Raw genomic sequence first — 19,110 nt, 5'->3', positions numbered from 1 at the left:
GCTACAACTTTTGTACCTTGCATCTTAGCTGAAATTGGTGCCAGCTGATTGTCCTTTCACCACCAGAAATCTACACACAATCAGTAGCATGTTGAAAGGCTGAATACTGTAAGCACCTCTTCACCATTGTATTAAATGCAACTAAACAGTGTCCAATCTGTTGCCCAAACACCCTGCTTTCTGAGAAAGATTATGGGGACATGAAAATTGCACATTGATGTCCAGGTTGGATATGCAAAAACAAAAGTTGACAGCGAGATCTGGGGAAAAGCATGAGAAAATATAGAAGAAATAAGACGACAGGATGAAAGTTGCAGATTATCACTGCGAATAAAGTCAAACATAATTTTCATGGTTTACTACCGGTAGTATTTTTATACCAAGCCAAACAAGTTTTTCTACACCCAGGGAAAGAGTGCATTAGAGAAAAAGAGCTAAGTGAGATACAGAGGACAGCACAGGAAGAGAAAGAGACAGCAGAGAGGCAGAGGTGAATGCAGAGCGAGAAGAGTTTATTTAGCATGCTACAGGATAAAAGCACTACACCACACAGGGACCGTCAAGCAGGAGATTGGTAGAAAAAAGAACTTTTAATTGTGCCGCTTCTATACCGAACTTTATTCCTAAAGATGTAAAAACTTAATTCATGTAGAAAATGTACAGAACACACCCCTTCCCATTTTTTCCCAGGCCAATACCACAAAAATGTCATTTTACAGTAGAATCAGTAAGCAATTCTCGTACAACCACGAACAATTAATGATCATTTATATAAGTGATGCCTGTTGTAAAGTCCGATTTTTTTGTCTCCATTGATAAAAATATTCCGGAGGTTGAATAAAACCATTTTGTACAATGCAGAATAAAGTAAGACTAAAGGCACATTTACTTTGGTCCCAACAGTCCCTACATTACTGTGACATCACAACATCAAACATGGTCAATCTGACACATGCAACTGCCGAGATCCATCAGCACATGCTCTGATTTCATCTAAAAAAATGGGTCACAGAATTCACTGAAGTAAAAGTGAGTGAAAAATATCAAAGCAGGTACTATACGTCACACACTGTGCTCCCCACTGTCAAAGGTTTGTTTACCACAGGATTCAATTACAAAAAGTACCTTGGGTGCCTGATCAAGGAAGAAAAAAAACACTACAGCCCAAAATAAAACAAATTTACGAGATAATTTACAACTTGGTGTATGTTTCATCAAATTCAGTTCAGATTCAATTCGATAGATCACAAAAAATAACTTCTGCCTCTGAATGAAAGCAAGCTGACGAATTGAATTGCTTTTGAGCAATGACAAGATGAGGCCACATTGGGTAAGGGCAAAAACTCTCTCTTTCAAAAACCATCAAAAAACATAATGTGCCTAAACCTCTATAATGTGTCACAACGGGATCAAAGGGATGATGCTATTTTGCTAAGTAAGGCACATTTTTGTCAATCCATCCTAAAACAGAATAACAGCTGGCCATACACAAACAATAGTAGGAGCAGATACAGAGCGAGTGTTCCTTTAAGGGCCATTCTCATTGAGGTTCTTGATATGGTGTTAAGGAATGACTGGTAAAAAATAATTCGACTTGAGGCTTGTGGGGGAGCGAAAGGAAAGGCGACATAGCACCAGGGCTATCATCAGATGGTGGACTTTGAGAAGGACACTCTCAGGCGGTGGCCACGGCCCATATCATAATTATGAAGGTCAATGAGAGCCTGAATCGCCTCCTCCACTGTGGACATCTGCAGCAGAGCCATTTTGCGATCTCTAGAAAGTAAAGAACAAACAAACATGATGGTCAAAGCGACAACCATGAATGTACATAAAAGTTACTAAGTAATGGAATGCAGTGGGTTCTTACTGGAAAAACTTGAATGCTTTTACTGTACCGCCGGAGTTTGAGAAGAGCAGTCGTAAATCCTCCTCTGTCACATTCTCACTGGAGGGGAAACAAGCAGTTATTAGCATTTCCTCCAGAGTAAATGGTAAAATGCTATCATGATGCATGAACCAATAAAAAGGGAAAACGAATTTTCCTTGGTAGCCACATTTTAATCACAGACTTGAAGTAAAAGACACTGCAAGGGGGAAAAAAACTGACAATTAATTTAAAAAGATGGTCAGCACTTGGTCCAAGATTTATGATTCCAGAATACACGTGTATTAATAAAATGCCCAAACCTAGAGAAAAACGGATGTACTCCAGCATACTCACGGTATGTTGGAGAGATGGAGGGTAGCTGAAGGGGGGAAGATGTTCTGGAAGTTCTTAGACCCAGGCTTCTTGAAGCGATGCAGAGGAGAACTTGTAAAGTCCTTGGTCAGGCCCTGATCATCTAAACCCTCTCTGGGCAGCTGTACTGTTTGGTGCTTGGAGAGGGTCACACGGATGATCTTTCCATACATCTTCTGCCCATTCAGATGGCTCATGGCTAGATAACAAAGACACAGACAGCTCTGTGTTGTCTTAATGCGATATAAAACAACACATCATCAAAAGAACAGCGCGTCAGCTTACATAATTGGGCTTGGTTTCCATCAGACATCTGGATTAGAGCACTGTCCTTCTTATTGTAAAGAATCTTCACACGCTGCACGTCACCGTAGACACCTTCAGTTAGGCGAGAGGCAGATGGAAGAGGGAGGGAAGGAGGAGGAGAGGAGTGAACCAGGAAGGACAAGTTAGTGCTTCAGAAGCTCCGGTTCTGACATGAAAGTTGAAGATGATGGTACAAATCTTCCAAATTATCTACACCAAAGAGTCCAAAACAGTTTCTAACAGACATAACTTATTTTGATACGCCCTCCAAAAACAAGCTCATGTGATATGGCAAAGTTAAAATCAAAAGCCTACATGCAAAATAATCAACCATGCATTAATATAAGCTGTACATGAAGAGAGACAGATAGAGCAAGATAGAGACAGAGGCTTCGAAAGCCAAGGAAAAATAAATGAAAAAAACAACAACAAAAAAAACGATTTTATTTGAAATTTGGCATAATAGGACTAAACAAATGAAACTGGAAAACTAAGAAACTGTTGTTACACTAGTGCCAGATTATTAGCTAGCCCTTAAATGACAAATGAAAGATATAAAAAAAGAGAAAGAAATGAAATTAACAAGATATAACAAAAAGAGGTAGATTGCTAACGATAACATACCGAAGAGGGTAAACAGACTTTGGGGCGTAACCATCTTTAGAAGGAGAGAAGAGCAAGCAGCGTAAGACAGGAAGAGAGAAGAGTCGAGGTAGAGCGGAGATGAACAGATCATCCATAACGGAGGGTGGTTTCCCGTAGAATGGTGAGGTGGTCATGGAGCATGGGTCAAGGCAGTTAATTGGGGCAAGTCGGTCCGAGGAGGAACATTTGTTTTGGTTCAGGCACAAAGCATGAATGGATGGAGGGCGGGGAGACAGGATTGCAGGAGAGATAGGGCCAACCAATCACAGAGGAGAGGAGAGGAGAGGAGAGGAGAGGAGAGGAGAGGAGAGGAGAGGAGAGGAGAGGAGAGGAGAGGAGAGGAGAGGAGAGGAGAGGAGAGGAGAGGAGAGGAGAGGTTGGGAGCAACGTGGGACAAAAGAAAAAAAAAAGTTGGAAGGGGGGACAAAAATAATATACAGGTCAGTACATAGGAAATGCAGGAGTTTGGTCAGAAAATGAAAGGGTTGCCTTTTTTTTTTTGTAATTATTTGCTTCCCCCGACTATGTTTCCCAGTGCCAAACGTAGTCACCCGAGACTACTGGACAGGGCACATTTACTCAGGCTAACTGCAGCACAGAAACGCTGTGAGGAGGACAAAGCATGCAGAGCGCGTTGAAGGCTTTGGTATGAGAAAGCATTTAAGAAAAAAAAAAAAAAAGACAAACAAAAGATCAGCCTATAGCTGTTAAGGGGCAGGGCCATGCAGCGGGTAGGCATGAAAACCACCTTGCAGAGTTATGGCATCAATAGAGAGCACGTCATGTCGAAAACTCCACAAACCCACAAGTGTTTGGGAAAACAAAAATCATGATGGGGAAATTACTGGAACACTTCAAAAAGACAGAGAAATCAAATGAGAAAGAGTGTGAGAGAAATGAGAGGCGGGTGGGGCTACCATGTTTCATACCAACTTGAATAGCTTAGAGAGAGGCAGTGGAGCATCAGGAGAGGTAGAGAGAGATACAGCTTAGAGAGAAAAGACAGTTAGATATTACTTCCAGACAGAGCGCTTGTGAAAAGGTGTGAGGGAGAGAGAGAGAGTGAGAGAGGGGAGAGGGGGAGAGATAAAGAGAGAGGAGAGACAGTGATCAAAATTTGCACAGAGGAGAGACTGCAGAAAGACCCTCCATTTTGACGAAAACCTTACTGAGAATGCTTTCAGTATATTTCTGCAAGTATAAATGTCACAATAGAAAACAAAGAGCTACAGTTTTTAATCCATTACTAGTCAATATCAATTCACTACTAACTGCAAATATACTGAAATAACATTGAACATAATATATGAAAAACATTGAGGATGGAAATGAGACACAGGTCCTTTTAAAATCATGTTAAGGAAAGTCATCTTCTTGTTAAATATGTGTGACTGAATACATCATTCTCAATCTAATAATTAGAAGAGTTACAAATTACTTTTTCTCTTTGAATTAAAAAGTATATAACAAACACGAACCATTAGATAGAAAAAAAGAATGCTTTGTTATGGATTTTGGAGCAAGGGTGGCACCATCTTGCAGTACCACAATGCTGTGATGTCACAGGGTTGGTTAGCTTCATTGGCCAGTGAAGTAATATAGGCATTTAATTTAGGGATGCACTGAAATTAAAATTCTTGGGGCGTAGCCAAACAAAATGAAAAACTGGACCGAAGGCCAAATACCGAACATTAAAAGATACAAATATCTTTTATTTTACAGAACGACAGTAAAATTACAATACTACCATTTATGAATGTTGATGGAGTTAATGCTTTTTCTCGGCTTTTATTTTTGAAGAAACCTGCAGGAAGATGGTTCTTTTTGTTTACAACTGCTTTCGGATTTATAAATGATTCTGATCACAAATTTGGTAAGACGTTTGTTGCACACGTTAACACATTAGCTACATTTCCATGCTACCAAATAATACATTTGTAATCGGATTAACGGCTCAATTGGACGGAAAAGCCTTCATGTGAACTCCTTAATCGATCCGATTGAGCTTGATCCAATTAAGCTCGATCTGATTGAAGGGGGTGGTTTATTCCTCCTCTAATTTGATTGAGTAGGGCTGGGCAAAAAAAAAAAAAAAATCTATTTTTTATTAATTATCTTTTATTTTTTTGCAATCAATGAATAAATGGCGAATGGCGCGACACGTTCTTTTGTTTACTAACGTAACTTAAACACATGCTAAAGCTCGGACGACGCTCCCTGTGTTTTCAGCTTCTGCCGTCTCACTATGATATGAATACACGGCACAATACACATACAGCTGCTCTGAGAGTCACTTCATTAGCATTTGACCCTTTTTCATTGGAGAAACTACAGTCATACCGAAGGACAAGCACGTCAAAGCCCTGTCAATATTTGTGCAGTGTTTGCATGTCAAAAAACAAATTATTCCAATTTGAAGCTTGTGATATATAAATGCTCACATAAACCTGATCGCTTTATTTAGCATTCATTTAAACACTGCAATCAGATTAATCAATCGGAATGAATTCAGTCTGATTGAACCAAAAATTGTGCATGTAAACATAGCCACTGTCAAATTTTACTGAGCAACTGACAAGTAACAATCCTGCACAGATTTTCTTTGCGTTTTGGACTTTGGCACCACGAGCTCGTGCAGCGCTGTTAGAATATGTGCAATCATGCATTAGAAAATATAACATTCTGCAGTTTATTTACAACCCACTACATTGCGAGTAAATCACTCGCATATGCGACTAAATCTTCATTCTGGCGACTAAATTATTAGACGTGATGCAGCACTAAACAGTCTCTCGCGGTGCTTCTCTGATAGTTTTAAATACTATCCCTTTTTACTTATTCGGTTGCCGAATATTCGGTGCATCCCTAGTTTCATTCCTTTTTGAACACACAAATGTGATTGGTTTTCACCAAAAAATTGGATAAATTATCAAACTGTCTAAAACACAAAGTTCAATGATCGTAGTTGCCCAAACAGTTGCGAGGCACAACGTGATGTAAACAAATAACCCTCCAAACAATATCATTCAGGTTGCATCTTTTTGTTATGTCAGACCTCTCATGTATTTGCATTACACTGGCTCGATCACCATTAGTGCTATGTAACATATTTTATGTTCACCTGCAAGTACAATTAGCTTTTCAGCTATTAAAAGGACGCAAAATCTTAGCCTAGTAATACCAAACTCTGCTACTTCGCTTTGCTTCGTAGACACAGTCTGGAAGGGCATAATTGACAAGCGTTTTCTTTCTTGTTGGGGGGGCTTCTCTGAAGTTTAAAATCACTGGTTACCCGTAAGCCAATCACATAACGTTTGGTTATGACGTGTGTTATTCCCCAGCTAAGCTGCCTTGAACTTCCACTGTAAACACAGGAATGCAACAAAAACAAAATCATTGAGCGAAATACCGGAGGGAACATGGCAGTTCACATTAACAATTTTCGCCCTTGCTAGACTTTGGTCTCCCCAGCTTCTCGCTAATGATCAGTAACAGTTGATAAACTTAACTTTTCTTAAAACCTGAAGGGAATCGGGAATAGGGCCACAACTTCACCCTCATTCAAAATGTGAAACAAACACTATTCTTGTTCGGGCTTTAGTTGGCAAATGCCGGGAATATTCTCCACAATAGAGCGAATAGCATCCTATGTCTCTGTATCCGTTTCCAATTTCCCTAACCTAAACTACAATCGTAAATTCAGCGCTTAGTGTCTATGTCACAGCTCTCAGACCACCCTCTGTTCGTTGATTGGCCGGCTGGTTTGGAGCTGGAGGAAAACTGGGAGATAGTTCGCTATCTCAGACTGAGTACAGGAGCGAACTGAAATTGAGCGGAAGTACGAAGTCTGACGTAGTCAGGCTAGCAAAATCTAATAATCTATCAGAATGATCAGGTTAGTGCTGCTTCCTTAAAGTTTATTATTTTCATGTGTTTTAAGTCTTCTCAGTTAAAACATTAAAGTGTTTTAAGCCATTTAAGGGTGTGACAGCATGAAAGAGATTTCAATGCAGTACTCACGCAGTGAGACGAGTACCAGGTTGACTTCTCTTTCCTGTCTAATTGAGTAAATGCACAAAAAATTATGTCAGAATGGCTCTTTTGTTGAGTATCAACGTAAATCTGTATTGTCTCTGACCCGGTCTTCACCCCAAACCAGCAGGTTCACAATTTCTTCCACCAGTAATGGTAGTACTGCTCAAATTAGAGGGGGGAATGGTTCAACTTTTTCACGGTTCGGTTTTTATCACAGTTGTAGGGTCACGGTTTCGGTACAGTTTGGTATGTGCAATGTTTATGGAAAAACTATACTTTCAAATAAAAACTACTAACTACATGCAACAGCACAATAAATGCAATAAAGATACAAATAAAATAAACACTGACTTTCAGTTTTTTTTTTTTTTTTTTTTTTAGGTAGGTCTATCATAAATTTTACGGTACAGAAATTTAACAAAGTACTCAAATGTAAAACAGGATATACTATAACTAAGACTGACTATAAATTAAAGATCTTTATTAAACTTACAAACGCTATTCAGTCAAGAGCAGTGAATGATTTCTTTGTTGTTGCTGTTCGGTTAATATTTAGACTGTTACTTTAAAATAATGCACTGTTCCAGTACGTTCAGCCGGCTATGTCTGCTATAGGAAGCTTACCAAGATGGGAATGTTAACATAATTTTTGTGTGAATTTGTCGATTCAAACAATACTTCAGAGAGTACTTAATATTTTTTGTGTTCTGAGTTTGCATGCTTCTGATGAGCACACGCAGAAATCTTCTCACTGCTCACACAAGCTCGCATCCTCTGGCTCTTAAATGTTTAAACTGGCAAAGCTTAAATGAGTTTAGTTTAAACACAGATATCAACGTGTGCTGTTCAGGTCTCACCTTTGTACGCACTATCAGCACCCGGGTGATAAATGACTGCTCATATTCCAGCATACGACATTCACATTGAACAAGAGTGAATAGTTTGTCTGGGATTTTTTTTTTCTTTTTCCTAATCACTGTTGTTGTAATGTACTGGGAAGCCAGAATGCGCATCCTTCAACTAAAACATACATTAGCGGAACCCTGTTTTTTTTTTACATGTTATTTATAAGAAACCTTATTACAGATTCGTTGTCAGATTTTTGTTGAACCGCAATCCTAGCACATTACATTTTTGGTTCAATTTTTGTCCGCAAACCATCCCACCGCTAGCTTAAATGCATAAGAAACATCTTTCCCCATTTCAAATCAAGCATGTGTCCAAAAAATATAGAAATGCTAATATTACTTCAGTGGCCAAACTAGCAAACCAACCCTGTGACGTCACACGCTGTGGTATTTCAAGATGGTTGACACTCTTGCTTGTAGAAGGGCTGGGTATAAAAAAATTTTTTTTTTCGTAAAGTGCACTGCAGGTTAACACAAAAGTTACGATTCTTTCATAATTTACTCACCCCCGTGTTGTTTTAATTTAGATACAATTTAAGGCTTTTATTCACATATAAACATTGATCATCACACATCCATAGATCTCATCAAATATGGTGAACATGGAAGCTCAACATGCCTGCTTGACAAGCTGGGTCCAATGAGGTTAGCTTTGGCACATGAAGCAAGCAAGGTTATGTATGTATGTGTAGGTACGCTGATAAAAAATTATATGTGGATAAAGGCCTGCCGACTTTGTAAGGGGTTTTAGGACAAAATTGGGCACCATACACTAAACAAACGAGGATCATACTTTGCCAACCTTTCAAGATGTTACAAAGCAAAAATGCAAGACAAATAAAAACAGTGAGTTCTAAAGTTGGCCCAAAACATAAAAAATGTTTGATATGCTTCAACTGGAAGGAATTATAGTCTGAAGCTTAAAAATATAAATAAGAAAATATGTGTGCCCATCACACACTATGTGATTTCTATGAAATTGAATGGCCAAAACCTGCACACTGGTTCTGACTATCTACAACTAGCGTCGGATGAAGTGCCCTGACTGCAAATTGGGTCAAAAATCTAGACAAAAGTTGTGTAGTTTTTTCCAACTTTATAGCCATTTCGTCTCTTCAGAATACTTCTTGCATTAAACAGCTCTGCTCATATGGATTACTTTTATGATACTTCTATGAATTGTTTGACAAGTAAAAGTTTTGGCTGCATGGACTTTCAATAGATAGACAAAAATAAAGAGAGAATACTGAAAATGTCTTCATTTGTGTGCAGAAGATTAACAGAAGTCATACGGTCTTGACATTAGGGTGAGTAAATGATGACAGAATCTCAATTTTTAGGGGATTATATAATCCAAATATAACTATTTATATATAATATTTTGGGCCCCTACAGGTTAATAAAGCAATATAATGCAACATTATGTTGCAAAATTTATAATGTAGAAATTTAAATAAAATTTCTGCTGTTGATGTTTAAAATCTTTTACTTGTGCGCTGAAAAATATGCATGGATTAAAATTATCTTGCGGTTTTAAGAATGATATTCCATCTTGCAAATTGATGGTAAAACATATTTTTACCCAGCTCTAGTATTTACTGAAAAATACATTAAATAATTTGGAAAAAGTTTATGACATTCCCATGAATTCTTCTTTATGTTCTACCCTCAAAATACAATAGATTTTTAATTATGTTAATGCTGATCTGCTGCTAAAGGCCACAAAGGTTAAGACCTCTCAAACTCAAGAATGATCTTTGACAGATGAGGACTGAACATATAAAACCTGAAACATACAGTGTACTGGTGACCTGATTGAAGTGATGAAAAGACTGTGAACAGAGAGAGCAGGGATATATGTGTGTGTGTGTTTTGTGGGGGGTGTACGGACCTCTTCGTTAAGGTTGCTGACCAGTAGCACTCCACCAGGTCCCGAATGTCCAGACAATGCCACCCTCCCTGCTGCTGCTGCCGCCGCCGCCGCCGCACTTAGAGGACTGATGGCCCCTATAGAGAGAGAGAACGAGAGTAGCAGGACCATGTCAGCCCACATAGCCCAGAAGAGCCAAAAGCTCAGCATCTCAGGCGGATCTGTCCTGTGGCCATGCATTCTATCTGTCTGCACCCACCACACCAAGCACATCCAGTAACACAGCCAACTGCACAGACCTCTGGCAACCCCATATCCCAAAGTCAATATCTGCCGCTAGGCAGATCACTATCTGAACCGATTTCACACAGACTGGCACTTTAGAGCAATATCCGAAAACAAAATTGCTTTTTGGGCCCTGTCTGCTTGCTGTAGTTAGTCGGTTAATAGGCTGCTCTGCTTTAGGTAAAGGGAGCTTGTGTTTGGCAGTTTGGATTGCCAGTCTGTCTGAAATACGGGCCCCTAATTAGTGTGCGTGTCAATCTATTACGTCAGGCCCATAATGCAGAATGGAAGGGCTTATTGTTGCAGCTTCAGATTTATGCTTTGACAAATAGCGACACTGTTTATGAATCCTGCATGTCAAGTCAGGACAAATGGTTAGGGTGGTTTCAACATGAAAGCCCTGCCAATTCTGACAGCACTGGAAAAGTCCCTGTCCTTCAGAAGGAAGAGCGCATTCAAGTAGGGTTAGAAAATCAAAAGGAAAAAGGAAAAGTAAATGGAAGCATAGGTACCTAGAGAAGATGGAAACCCTCCACCACTAGAGTAGGAAGTTACCATTCCAGAGGGAGTACCTACGGAGAACGTGTACAGTCAAAGTCTTACGGGATCAAACACAGACTGGGGGCCGTGGAAGTGGCAAAAACGTAAAGCAACGTGTTTGAATGGCACATCAATTAGACGGGATTGCATTTCAGGCACCACTGACCCATTTTCTACTAAGAACTAGAAAACTCATGACTCATAAAAGAAGGAAAGCATTCACACCTCTACTCTGCTCTGAAGCTATGCAGACAGGAGATGATGGAGCATGTCAGAGAATGACAGGGAAGATGGGTCTTAAATGTGTGATTGAGCAACGTTTGCGTTTGAGGCACGCATGAGAGTGTTTTCTAACTTACCCAGAAGGGAGGTGGAATCTTTGCTGAGAGTGGCAGCCACAGATGGGTCCACAGGTGGTTGACCGTCTCCTGCCGGCAGCTCGGGCCGAGTATAATCCCGGCTTTTGTCATTGTTGTATTTTACGTTCAGGTTGACCAGCTTGGAGAAGTCAATACGCAAAGTGCAGCAGGAGTTGTATATGTTCTGACCATCCAAAGACTTTTATGAAAAGAAGTGAAAAAGAGAGACAGAGGATGAGAGCAAGACATTTGTTATTCTATGACATGGGCGAATAAGGATAACTATAATTAAAGCCAGCGCATAATGTAGGGCCCTGGCTCAAAGTAATAAAAACATTTCTCTTCCAAGTAATGACAACTGCAGTCATTTCATCACATAAATGAAAGAAAGGTACTAAACCAACATTTGACTGGATCATAATTTGCCTGTGGCCATCACCATCACATTAAAAATCTCATAACTGTGCTCTGGCACATCATTACACTTTTATGGAGTTTGTGGTGGTTTAATCCTTTTCGTTCACTCACCAGTTTGGCCTGCTGGGCATTTACTGGGTCACTGAACTGCAGAAGAGCCTGGAACTGATTATTTTTGGTAAACGTGATTATCTTCATGACAGTGCCAAACTTGGAGAAGATCTAAGAGAGATCAATGAAAAGTCCTTTTAATTCAGAGGCATGAGTGTATAAAAAAACATTTGGCTTGCTTTTTTAAATGCCAGTTTATTCCACATGGATGCCTGCTGTGGCCAGTGACCTGTTGGAGGACGTCCAGGGTGACTGGGTAGAACATGTTGTCGATGATTATTCGCAGTACTGGGCTGGGAGCAGGCGTTAACACACTCTCGCCTGCCGCCGAGCTTGGAGAGCCACCCTCCTGGACCGCGGACACCGCCTGCAGCACAGCCTGAGCCCGCTTCAGAAGGAAAGCAGGGCAAACGATTAGGATCTGAACTACGCTAATTACACACTTCTGTTGCTTATATCATATTAGTTATGAGAAAATGTAAACAAAAAAGGGTGCATTTTCTAACCTGGTTGAGGGCACTGTCAGTCTTGAGCTCTTTGTGGTTGGAGTACTGAATGAAAACTGGGACATTACGCACTTGAGGTGTAACAGCTGTGTAGTAGTTCACCATAGTAACAGCTGCTTCCTCTGTTCCTAGCTCCAAAAATGCCTAATCGAGGGAAATTGTTCAAAATTAAGAAACAGACTCTTTTTCCAAATAAATGAGCAAAAACTTTGTTCCCCCTATTTGAAAAACAGCTTAAACAAAACATTTTAAACACTAAACTGAATTTCAGAAGATTTATCTCCTTGGTATTACAACAGGAGCTTGGTTTTATGTCCCTCACCATCATCCCCTATCACATACCTGATTTTTGCCTTTAAGCATCAGGATGTTGGTGACCTTTCCAAAGGGCAAACCCAGGGCGATGACCTCAGTCTCAGAAACCTCATTGGGGAGTTTCCTGATATGAATGACTCTGGATGGTGGGCTATCCATACTGTCCTCCACCCTCAGTTTCTTACTGTCACTTCCATTAGCTGTCAAATAAATCAGAAATACACCTGCACTTCAAAACTTGGTTTTTATTTGGTTTCATCAAGTTTATGAGGTTCAATTAAATAAATGGGACCAACTTAAATATATATATATATAAATGTGTATATATATACTGTAACTATAAAACTATCTGTAATTTACTGTATGTCATCTTTCATATTCTGTTTATATTTCATGAAGTGAAAACGTGGTCAAAATAGCTGCTTTTCCTCTGTTGGGACAGCTTTGTTAAATATTTAAATCCAAAAGCAACAATGTTTCACAATAATAAGTGATACATTGATCATACTGAATTAATTTATCAGGATTGAAAATTAGTCACACAGAAATAAAGCGGTATGAACAAAGCCTATACCTGCTTATTCAGTCGAGTCAGTTTCTGTTTATTTGTAGTCACAGTATATAGCCTACAATCACATCACATTTTTATAAAAGCTCCCTAACAAAAAACATTATTATATCTTTATGACATATAGGCGGAGCTGAACTCTTAGATGAGATTTTTGACAGATAAAATGTTACTAAATAAATACATGACTCTGACAGCCAATTCCAGTCCATGTTCCGAAGTGAAGTAAACCCCTGCTCAGGGAGTAAGGAGCAATGAACACTTTGTAGGGATAATATCGATTGGAACACCGTTCATTCACATAGCTCGAGTTGGCCATCTGAATCGGGTGTGTTACCTAAGCAAGATATGCAAATTATGTGCGCGAGCACTGGAAATGGGAACCGCTGGGCTACATCGTGTGTCATTAACCAGGCGAGAAAACTTTAAAAGTACTACAATACCATGAAGGAAGACCGTGTTGTAGTGCTGGGCGGTAAACCGGTTCATACCGAAAACCGGTGTATATTTTCGTAACGATGTTAATTTTGAATATACCGCCATACCGGTGCATTTAATTACTCAACGTTCGTTCCGACACTGTTTCAGACGGACCCTTTACAATGTTGCACTTCTAAGCAGCGACTGTGAGGCGTGGTGAGCGTACGCCATAGACAGGGCTCAACACAGCAGTGCTCTGGTGTTACGTTATAACGCCCGTTTCACACAGTCGTATTAATGGGTGTATGCACAAGGTGTCAAGGAGCAGTGCTCTGCAGCAGTGCAGCGATTGTTAACGTACTGAGTTTATTTTTGCTGTGCCGTAGGCATTGAATTAAAGTGAAAGCGCATTGTTCGCGGGAAAAATGAACATGGATTGACATGGAAACGCAGTCACATGGGTTTTTGGCTAGGTTTAAAAGAAGAAAAAGGGCACTTTCAGATATACAAGGAAAACAATATATATGTTCACTTTTATGGAAGAAGAAAAACAAAGTACATTAAGACCCGTGGGATTGCTTGTGATAAAGATTTAAATGCAAAATGCACAAGACTTAATTTTCAATATTTTAACAAGTAGGCTAATTATTGTGTTTAAATGTTTTGCCGCTTGGTGGAGCAGCTTATTATACAAACCTAGAAGTAAAATGCATGAATAATGTGTTGTTTATATTTATTGAGTTTAAACTAATGTCTATATGAAAGATTATTACTGTACTGTGATAAAAGACTTACGATGCTGTAAAAAAAAAAAAAAAAAAAAAGGCGGCAATACGATCAATTTGCTCCAGCACCTTATCCGCAAGCACGTCTTGGAATATCAACCAGCAGAAAATGCCTTGTACACCTGATTATGCATGAAAAAAAAAAAAAAAAACCCGTCATAAACCGAAAAACCGGTATAATAAAAAAAAGAAAAAAAAAAAAAAAGGTATATACATTTTTGGTCAAACCGCGCAGCACTACCGTGTTGTTGATGTTTGTCTCCCATTCTAGCTCTGTCTGCAGTGTGCGTGAATGTGCTAATAACGTATCCTGTCTGCGCGAACAGGGTGCGCAGAGGTATGCAGATACATACATTGACAGGCAGGTAGGAAAGCTATTTAAAACGTTCGAACAGAGCATTTTGATTAGACGTACATTTCTTGGTCCTATGCCTTCCACCGAATATATAAATACAGATAAAAAACATTTAAACTACTTTACTTAATGATTGCTATAATGATGTGAAAAGACTTTGAATCAGTATAACAACAAATGTTTCTGAAGACAATCACCTATTGCACCTTTAATGGCTAGCATGCATAGTCTTTTGCATCGCTTATAAATATTTCTGCCTTGTATGGTGCAGTAAATTATGCTGGGGGGGGGTGAATTTGAATATTTTAAACACATATGTGAGAGGGTTAGGTACTTCGTTCTAAACAATTATATGTAACGTAGACTAATCATGTTCAGTACAATTTTCGCTATTCACCGCTCGCAAGCATCCACTCCTCCATTGTTGAGACAGACAACCGTGTTTTGTGCTCATTCTCTGGGGGAATACCTATTTTACAGTCCACAATTTGATCTATGTCTTTAGGAACAATAGTTTTTGAGAAAAGTGGAGAAAAGTAGCTCCTTCGCCAGTGTACGGAAGATCATAGGGGTTAACGTTGTTCCGTAAAGGCTTATAATGGTGTTCTGTACAGCGACCATAACTTGATTTTATCAGCGAAAATGGACATTTAATTGATCAACTGTGAACTGTTTATTTTAACTGAAGAAAACATTACTTAAATGAATATGAAAGATGAGTACCTTTTTATTTGATAAAATGCAAGTTAATTACTGCTGTCACCGTCCCACCTGTGGGACGCTTGGCTCTCTTTTTTGTTGTTGTCTTTTTCTCTATAAAATCTTTTAGTAATCATCATAAATCATATATAATTTAAAAGCTTAGAAGCCCAAGATTCATCCTGTGAAAACCATTTTGAAATCAGACATTGCTTTACCATGGAAATACCAAGTATAGGTCTCTGCAGGAAAGTAATGGGAGTGACCAGATCAGGGTGTTTTTACACCATGATACCGGATTGGCTGACGTCATAGTGACGTTAGGTTTAGGGGTGGGGTTGGTTAAGGGGAATCATTTAGATTGCATGATTTAGAAACACCCAGCAGTTTGAAAACACCCAAAAGGTGATAAACGCCCACTTTTGCTCTGCAGAGATCTAAGTCTCTGGAAATGGTACTTTAAAATCTAATGGCGGTCACCTCCCCCTTAGTGGGCAGTGTCAAGTGTCATAAAATATAATGCATTACAGTCTTTTAGAACCAAAACTTTTTATAATCTTGGCAACAAACATATCATTGGAAAGGTCTGGGTCTCAGGATTTCATATTTTGTGGTTATTTTGAGATAGAAGTAAAATTCAGAAAAATCAAGAGAAAAATTAAGCAAAATTCAAAACAGTGGCTGTGTGTGGTATGACGCCCTAAATAAAATCTCACAGGAACCTAATTTTTTTTTTTCATATTAACTTCAAATTTGTAACATAACTTATTTAGACACAAGGCTTTCATTTTATACCAATTTTAGAGTAAAAAATACAGCAATTTAAGTTTGGATAGTGCACTTTAATGACTATTTAAAAGGGGGGGGGGTGACAGTTAAGGGGTTAATAAATAAGTACTGTGGGAAACTTAAATGAAATAGAAATGTAAATTTTTGTTGCTCTAGTTGTCTTCCCTCACAAGCTGCAGTCTTGAAGTATAACTTGCCCACCATTCATTTTCAAGCGCAGTGGGGGCACCTAGCAAACTTACTGAAAAAAAAAACAGCGGATGGGTGTCTGGTTAGATCGGGGGTGAAAGAGGGAGACATAAGGATGACACAGATATAGAGTTTATGTATAACCTGGAATGATTTATTCTGTAATCGCCGCTAAAACATCACCTCTAAAGAACATCGTTGTGTACGGAACATGGTTAGTCTACGTTAGCCTATTGAGGGTATGTAGAATTTTGTGAATGAGAGTTCTGAAATTTGTGGCTTTTTCTGTGGAATTGTAATGATTTGTATTCCCTGTGAACTTAGTTTTTGCTTATCAATTACACACAGACACACACAAATCTATAATGATGCATCTTTAAAGCCCAGTCTACAAGTGTCGCCCCTCCTCTTACCAGTGACTGAAGAATTTGGACTGTTGTACAGACTGCCAGACAGCAATTCATCCGAGCTTCTCTACAAAGACACAGATGTTACACTTCAAATTCAGTAAAGCATTCAAATAATTAAAAATATGTAACTTACAAGTCATACAACTTTACATTATTCCATTGTTCACAATATCCCCAGATAATATGGACTTGTGGAGGAGGTTACTCTCTCAGATTTGTTTTATATGTTTTGATACAATATCCTAAAATTAAGTGAAGTCAAGAAAAAAAGAACACTTACTTTCACACCAACTGCAACATCACTTGCAATGCTGAAGGGTCAAAAAAAATCCCGATTAATTCTGGGCTGTATGTTCTGTTACACTTTCGAAATCACATACACATCGATGCCACACCACATAATGTCATCAGTGCACTAATTTCGCAATTACAAATATTAATTGTACAGCAATGTGGACAATATTATAATCAGCAGTTTGTTATAAGAAGCTTAATAATGCACGTAGGCAATTGGGTTTTGAAACGCAAATTGTGCATAATAAAGTGTTATTCTGTAACGACAAATCAATATTTAACTCGTGGGTGGAACGAGTGACCGACCGTTACATTTCAAACAAAGGAAAACGGACGCGTTAGCCGCGGAGCTAACGTTAAGCGTCTTTACATGCCACTGTTGTTCACATGATAGGATACATATCATAGACTGATGTTAAATTATTCTGCAGGTAACTAATTGATATTATGTATACACAAAGCATCTATTTAGTGGTAAAATATGATATGCGGAGCTAGCATGCATGCATGCATTTGTTATTATTAGCCAACGTTGGCTTATGCATCACCAGTCTGCGCAACGGCCTTGCTAGAACGCTCAATATTGCGACCAAACTCGTTTTAGAATTAATTTAAACTACTCTCAAAAATATTTTTTTTTCTCATATTCTGTAAACAACGCAGACTTACCCGTCCATTGCAGGGAAACCGTCCTTCACGGTGTGAGATCGATCGCAGGAGCAGAGGAGCCTTCACACAAGCGTAACTATGCAAAATGGAGGAGAGTCCGTTATTCACGGAATCACCCGAACACAGTCGAAAAAAGCCGAATCGACGAGCAGACGCTGAAAGCCTCAGAGCGACCTGGGTGACAAAGTTCATAACCAAAACAAGAAAAAAAAAAAAAAAAAAACCCTACACAAACACACACACACTCATCGTTTTCTGCAGAACAGCTGCATTATCATAATCAGTGACTCTCATCCTTATGGAAAATCTGGGAACATTTATAATTATTAAAACTGTAGCCAAATATCCATTCTTCGAAATATGGAAATATATTAAAATGTTCAAAGTCATGGACATTTCTGAAGTGAATGTATATTTTTTTGGTTCTGATCTGCATAGAGATTCAGAAAGCATTTTATGCAGAAACAATGAAACTTGATCAACATTGTCAGAGATCTGAATGTTTTTATCTTAAAATACTTTGTCATTTATTTTAGGCCTAATTTATTGCTGCCAGTATGTCAGAGCATCTTAATCCTGCACTGTAAATATATATATATATATATATATATATATATATATATATATATATATATATATATATATATATATATATATATATATATATATATATATATATATAATAGTAATAATAAAAACAATTGGAAGTAAAATTTGTGACTAACTGTATATTACAATATTTTATAATCAACATGGATAATTTAGAGTGAAAAACAGTAAGTTTACATTTCCACAGTCCATGAGTGATATTAAATTGTTTTGTTTCTTCTTATTTTTGTTATCAATTACGTTTGCAGCTATGTAGTGGAAGACGAAACTTGAAACTCACTATACGTAGCATCTATAATGACAGCCTTCATGCTTTTAATGTGAAACTAGCCACAGCTAGACAGAGCTTCTTCTCAAACCTTATAAACAGTAACTATAACAACACTCGTTAACAACACTATTGATGTTGAGAGACAACCCCTCAAGTCTGATTCCCAGCAAAATGCTCTCAGACAGCAAATGCAGTTTGCTTCCTTCTTTTCTGAGAAGGTCATCAATATCAGGAAGGCGATTAGCACATCCTCAAGTAATGCAGAGGTCAGACAGATTCGGCCAGAATATCAAAAATATAGTATGTCTATTTTTGATTCAATTGATAGCAAAATATTGGAAGAAATGCAGCACCTAAAACCGTCAACCTGCTATCTTGACACACTTTTCAAAAGTGTGCTTAATTGTTTATAAGCAGATGTCTTAGAAGTGGTCAATGTCTCACTTTTTTCTGGGACATTTCCAAACTCCCTGAAAACTGCAGTTGTTAAGCCCCTCCTGAAAAAGAGCAATC

General features: G+C 38.5%; 1 protein-coding gene across 2 annotated transcripts; it reads right to left on the bottom strand.

The window, feature by feature from the left end:
• Positions 1-491: 491 nt before the first annotated feature.
• Positions 492-17,834, bottom strand: LOC113115794 (polypyrimidine tract-binding protein 2-like). Of its 2 annotated transcripts, XM_026283418.1 has the most exons (15): positions 17,718-17,834; positions 17,035-17,065; positions 16,758-16,818; positions 12,567-12,739; positions 12,225-12,368; positions 11,948-12,106; positions 11,719-11,829; positions 11,191-11,389; positions 10,804-10,863; positions 10,028-10,143; positions 3,173-3,206; positions 2,528-2,620; positions 2,225-2,441; positions 1,871-1,948; positions 492-1,776 (listed from the first exon to the last, which is right to left on the bottom strand). In XM_026283418.1, the coding sequence occupies exons 1-15, from the start codon at positions 17,723-17,725 to the stop codon at positions 1,647-1,649; spliced, it is 1,614 nt and encodes a 537-aa protein (XP_026139203.1). In that variant the 5' UTR covers positions 17,726-17,834; the 3' UTR covers positions 492-1,646. The 2 variants fall into 2 exon arrangements, with proteins under 2 accessions (XP_026139203.1, XP_026139212.1); XM_026283427.1 differs by lacking the exon at positions 10,804-10,863.
• Positions 17,835-19,110: the final 1,276 nt, after the last annotated feature.

Source organism: Carassius auratus, chromosome 2, assembly GCF_003368295.1.
Source record: "Carassius auratus strain Wakin chromosome 2, ASM336829v1, whole genome shotgun sequence".
NCBI lineage: Eukaryota > Metazoa > Chordata > Actinopteri > Cypriniformes > Cyprinidae > Carassius > Carassius auratus.
The sequence above is the reverse complement of the archived record's forward strand: the minus strand, read 5'-3'. Positions and strand labels throughout refer to the sequence as shown.

Coding starts and splice junctions, on each gene's coding strand:
- LOC113115794 (XM_026283418.1), bottom strand. Junction 12,740..16,757: donor TCCAAATTCTTCAGTCACTG/GTAAGAGGAGGG, acceptor TTTATTTGACAG/CTAATGGAAGTGACAGTAAG. Junction 12,369..12,566: donor TGCTTAAAGGCAAAAATCAG/GTATGTGATAGG, acceptor TCCCTCGATTAG/GCATTTTTGGAGCTAGGAAC.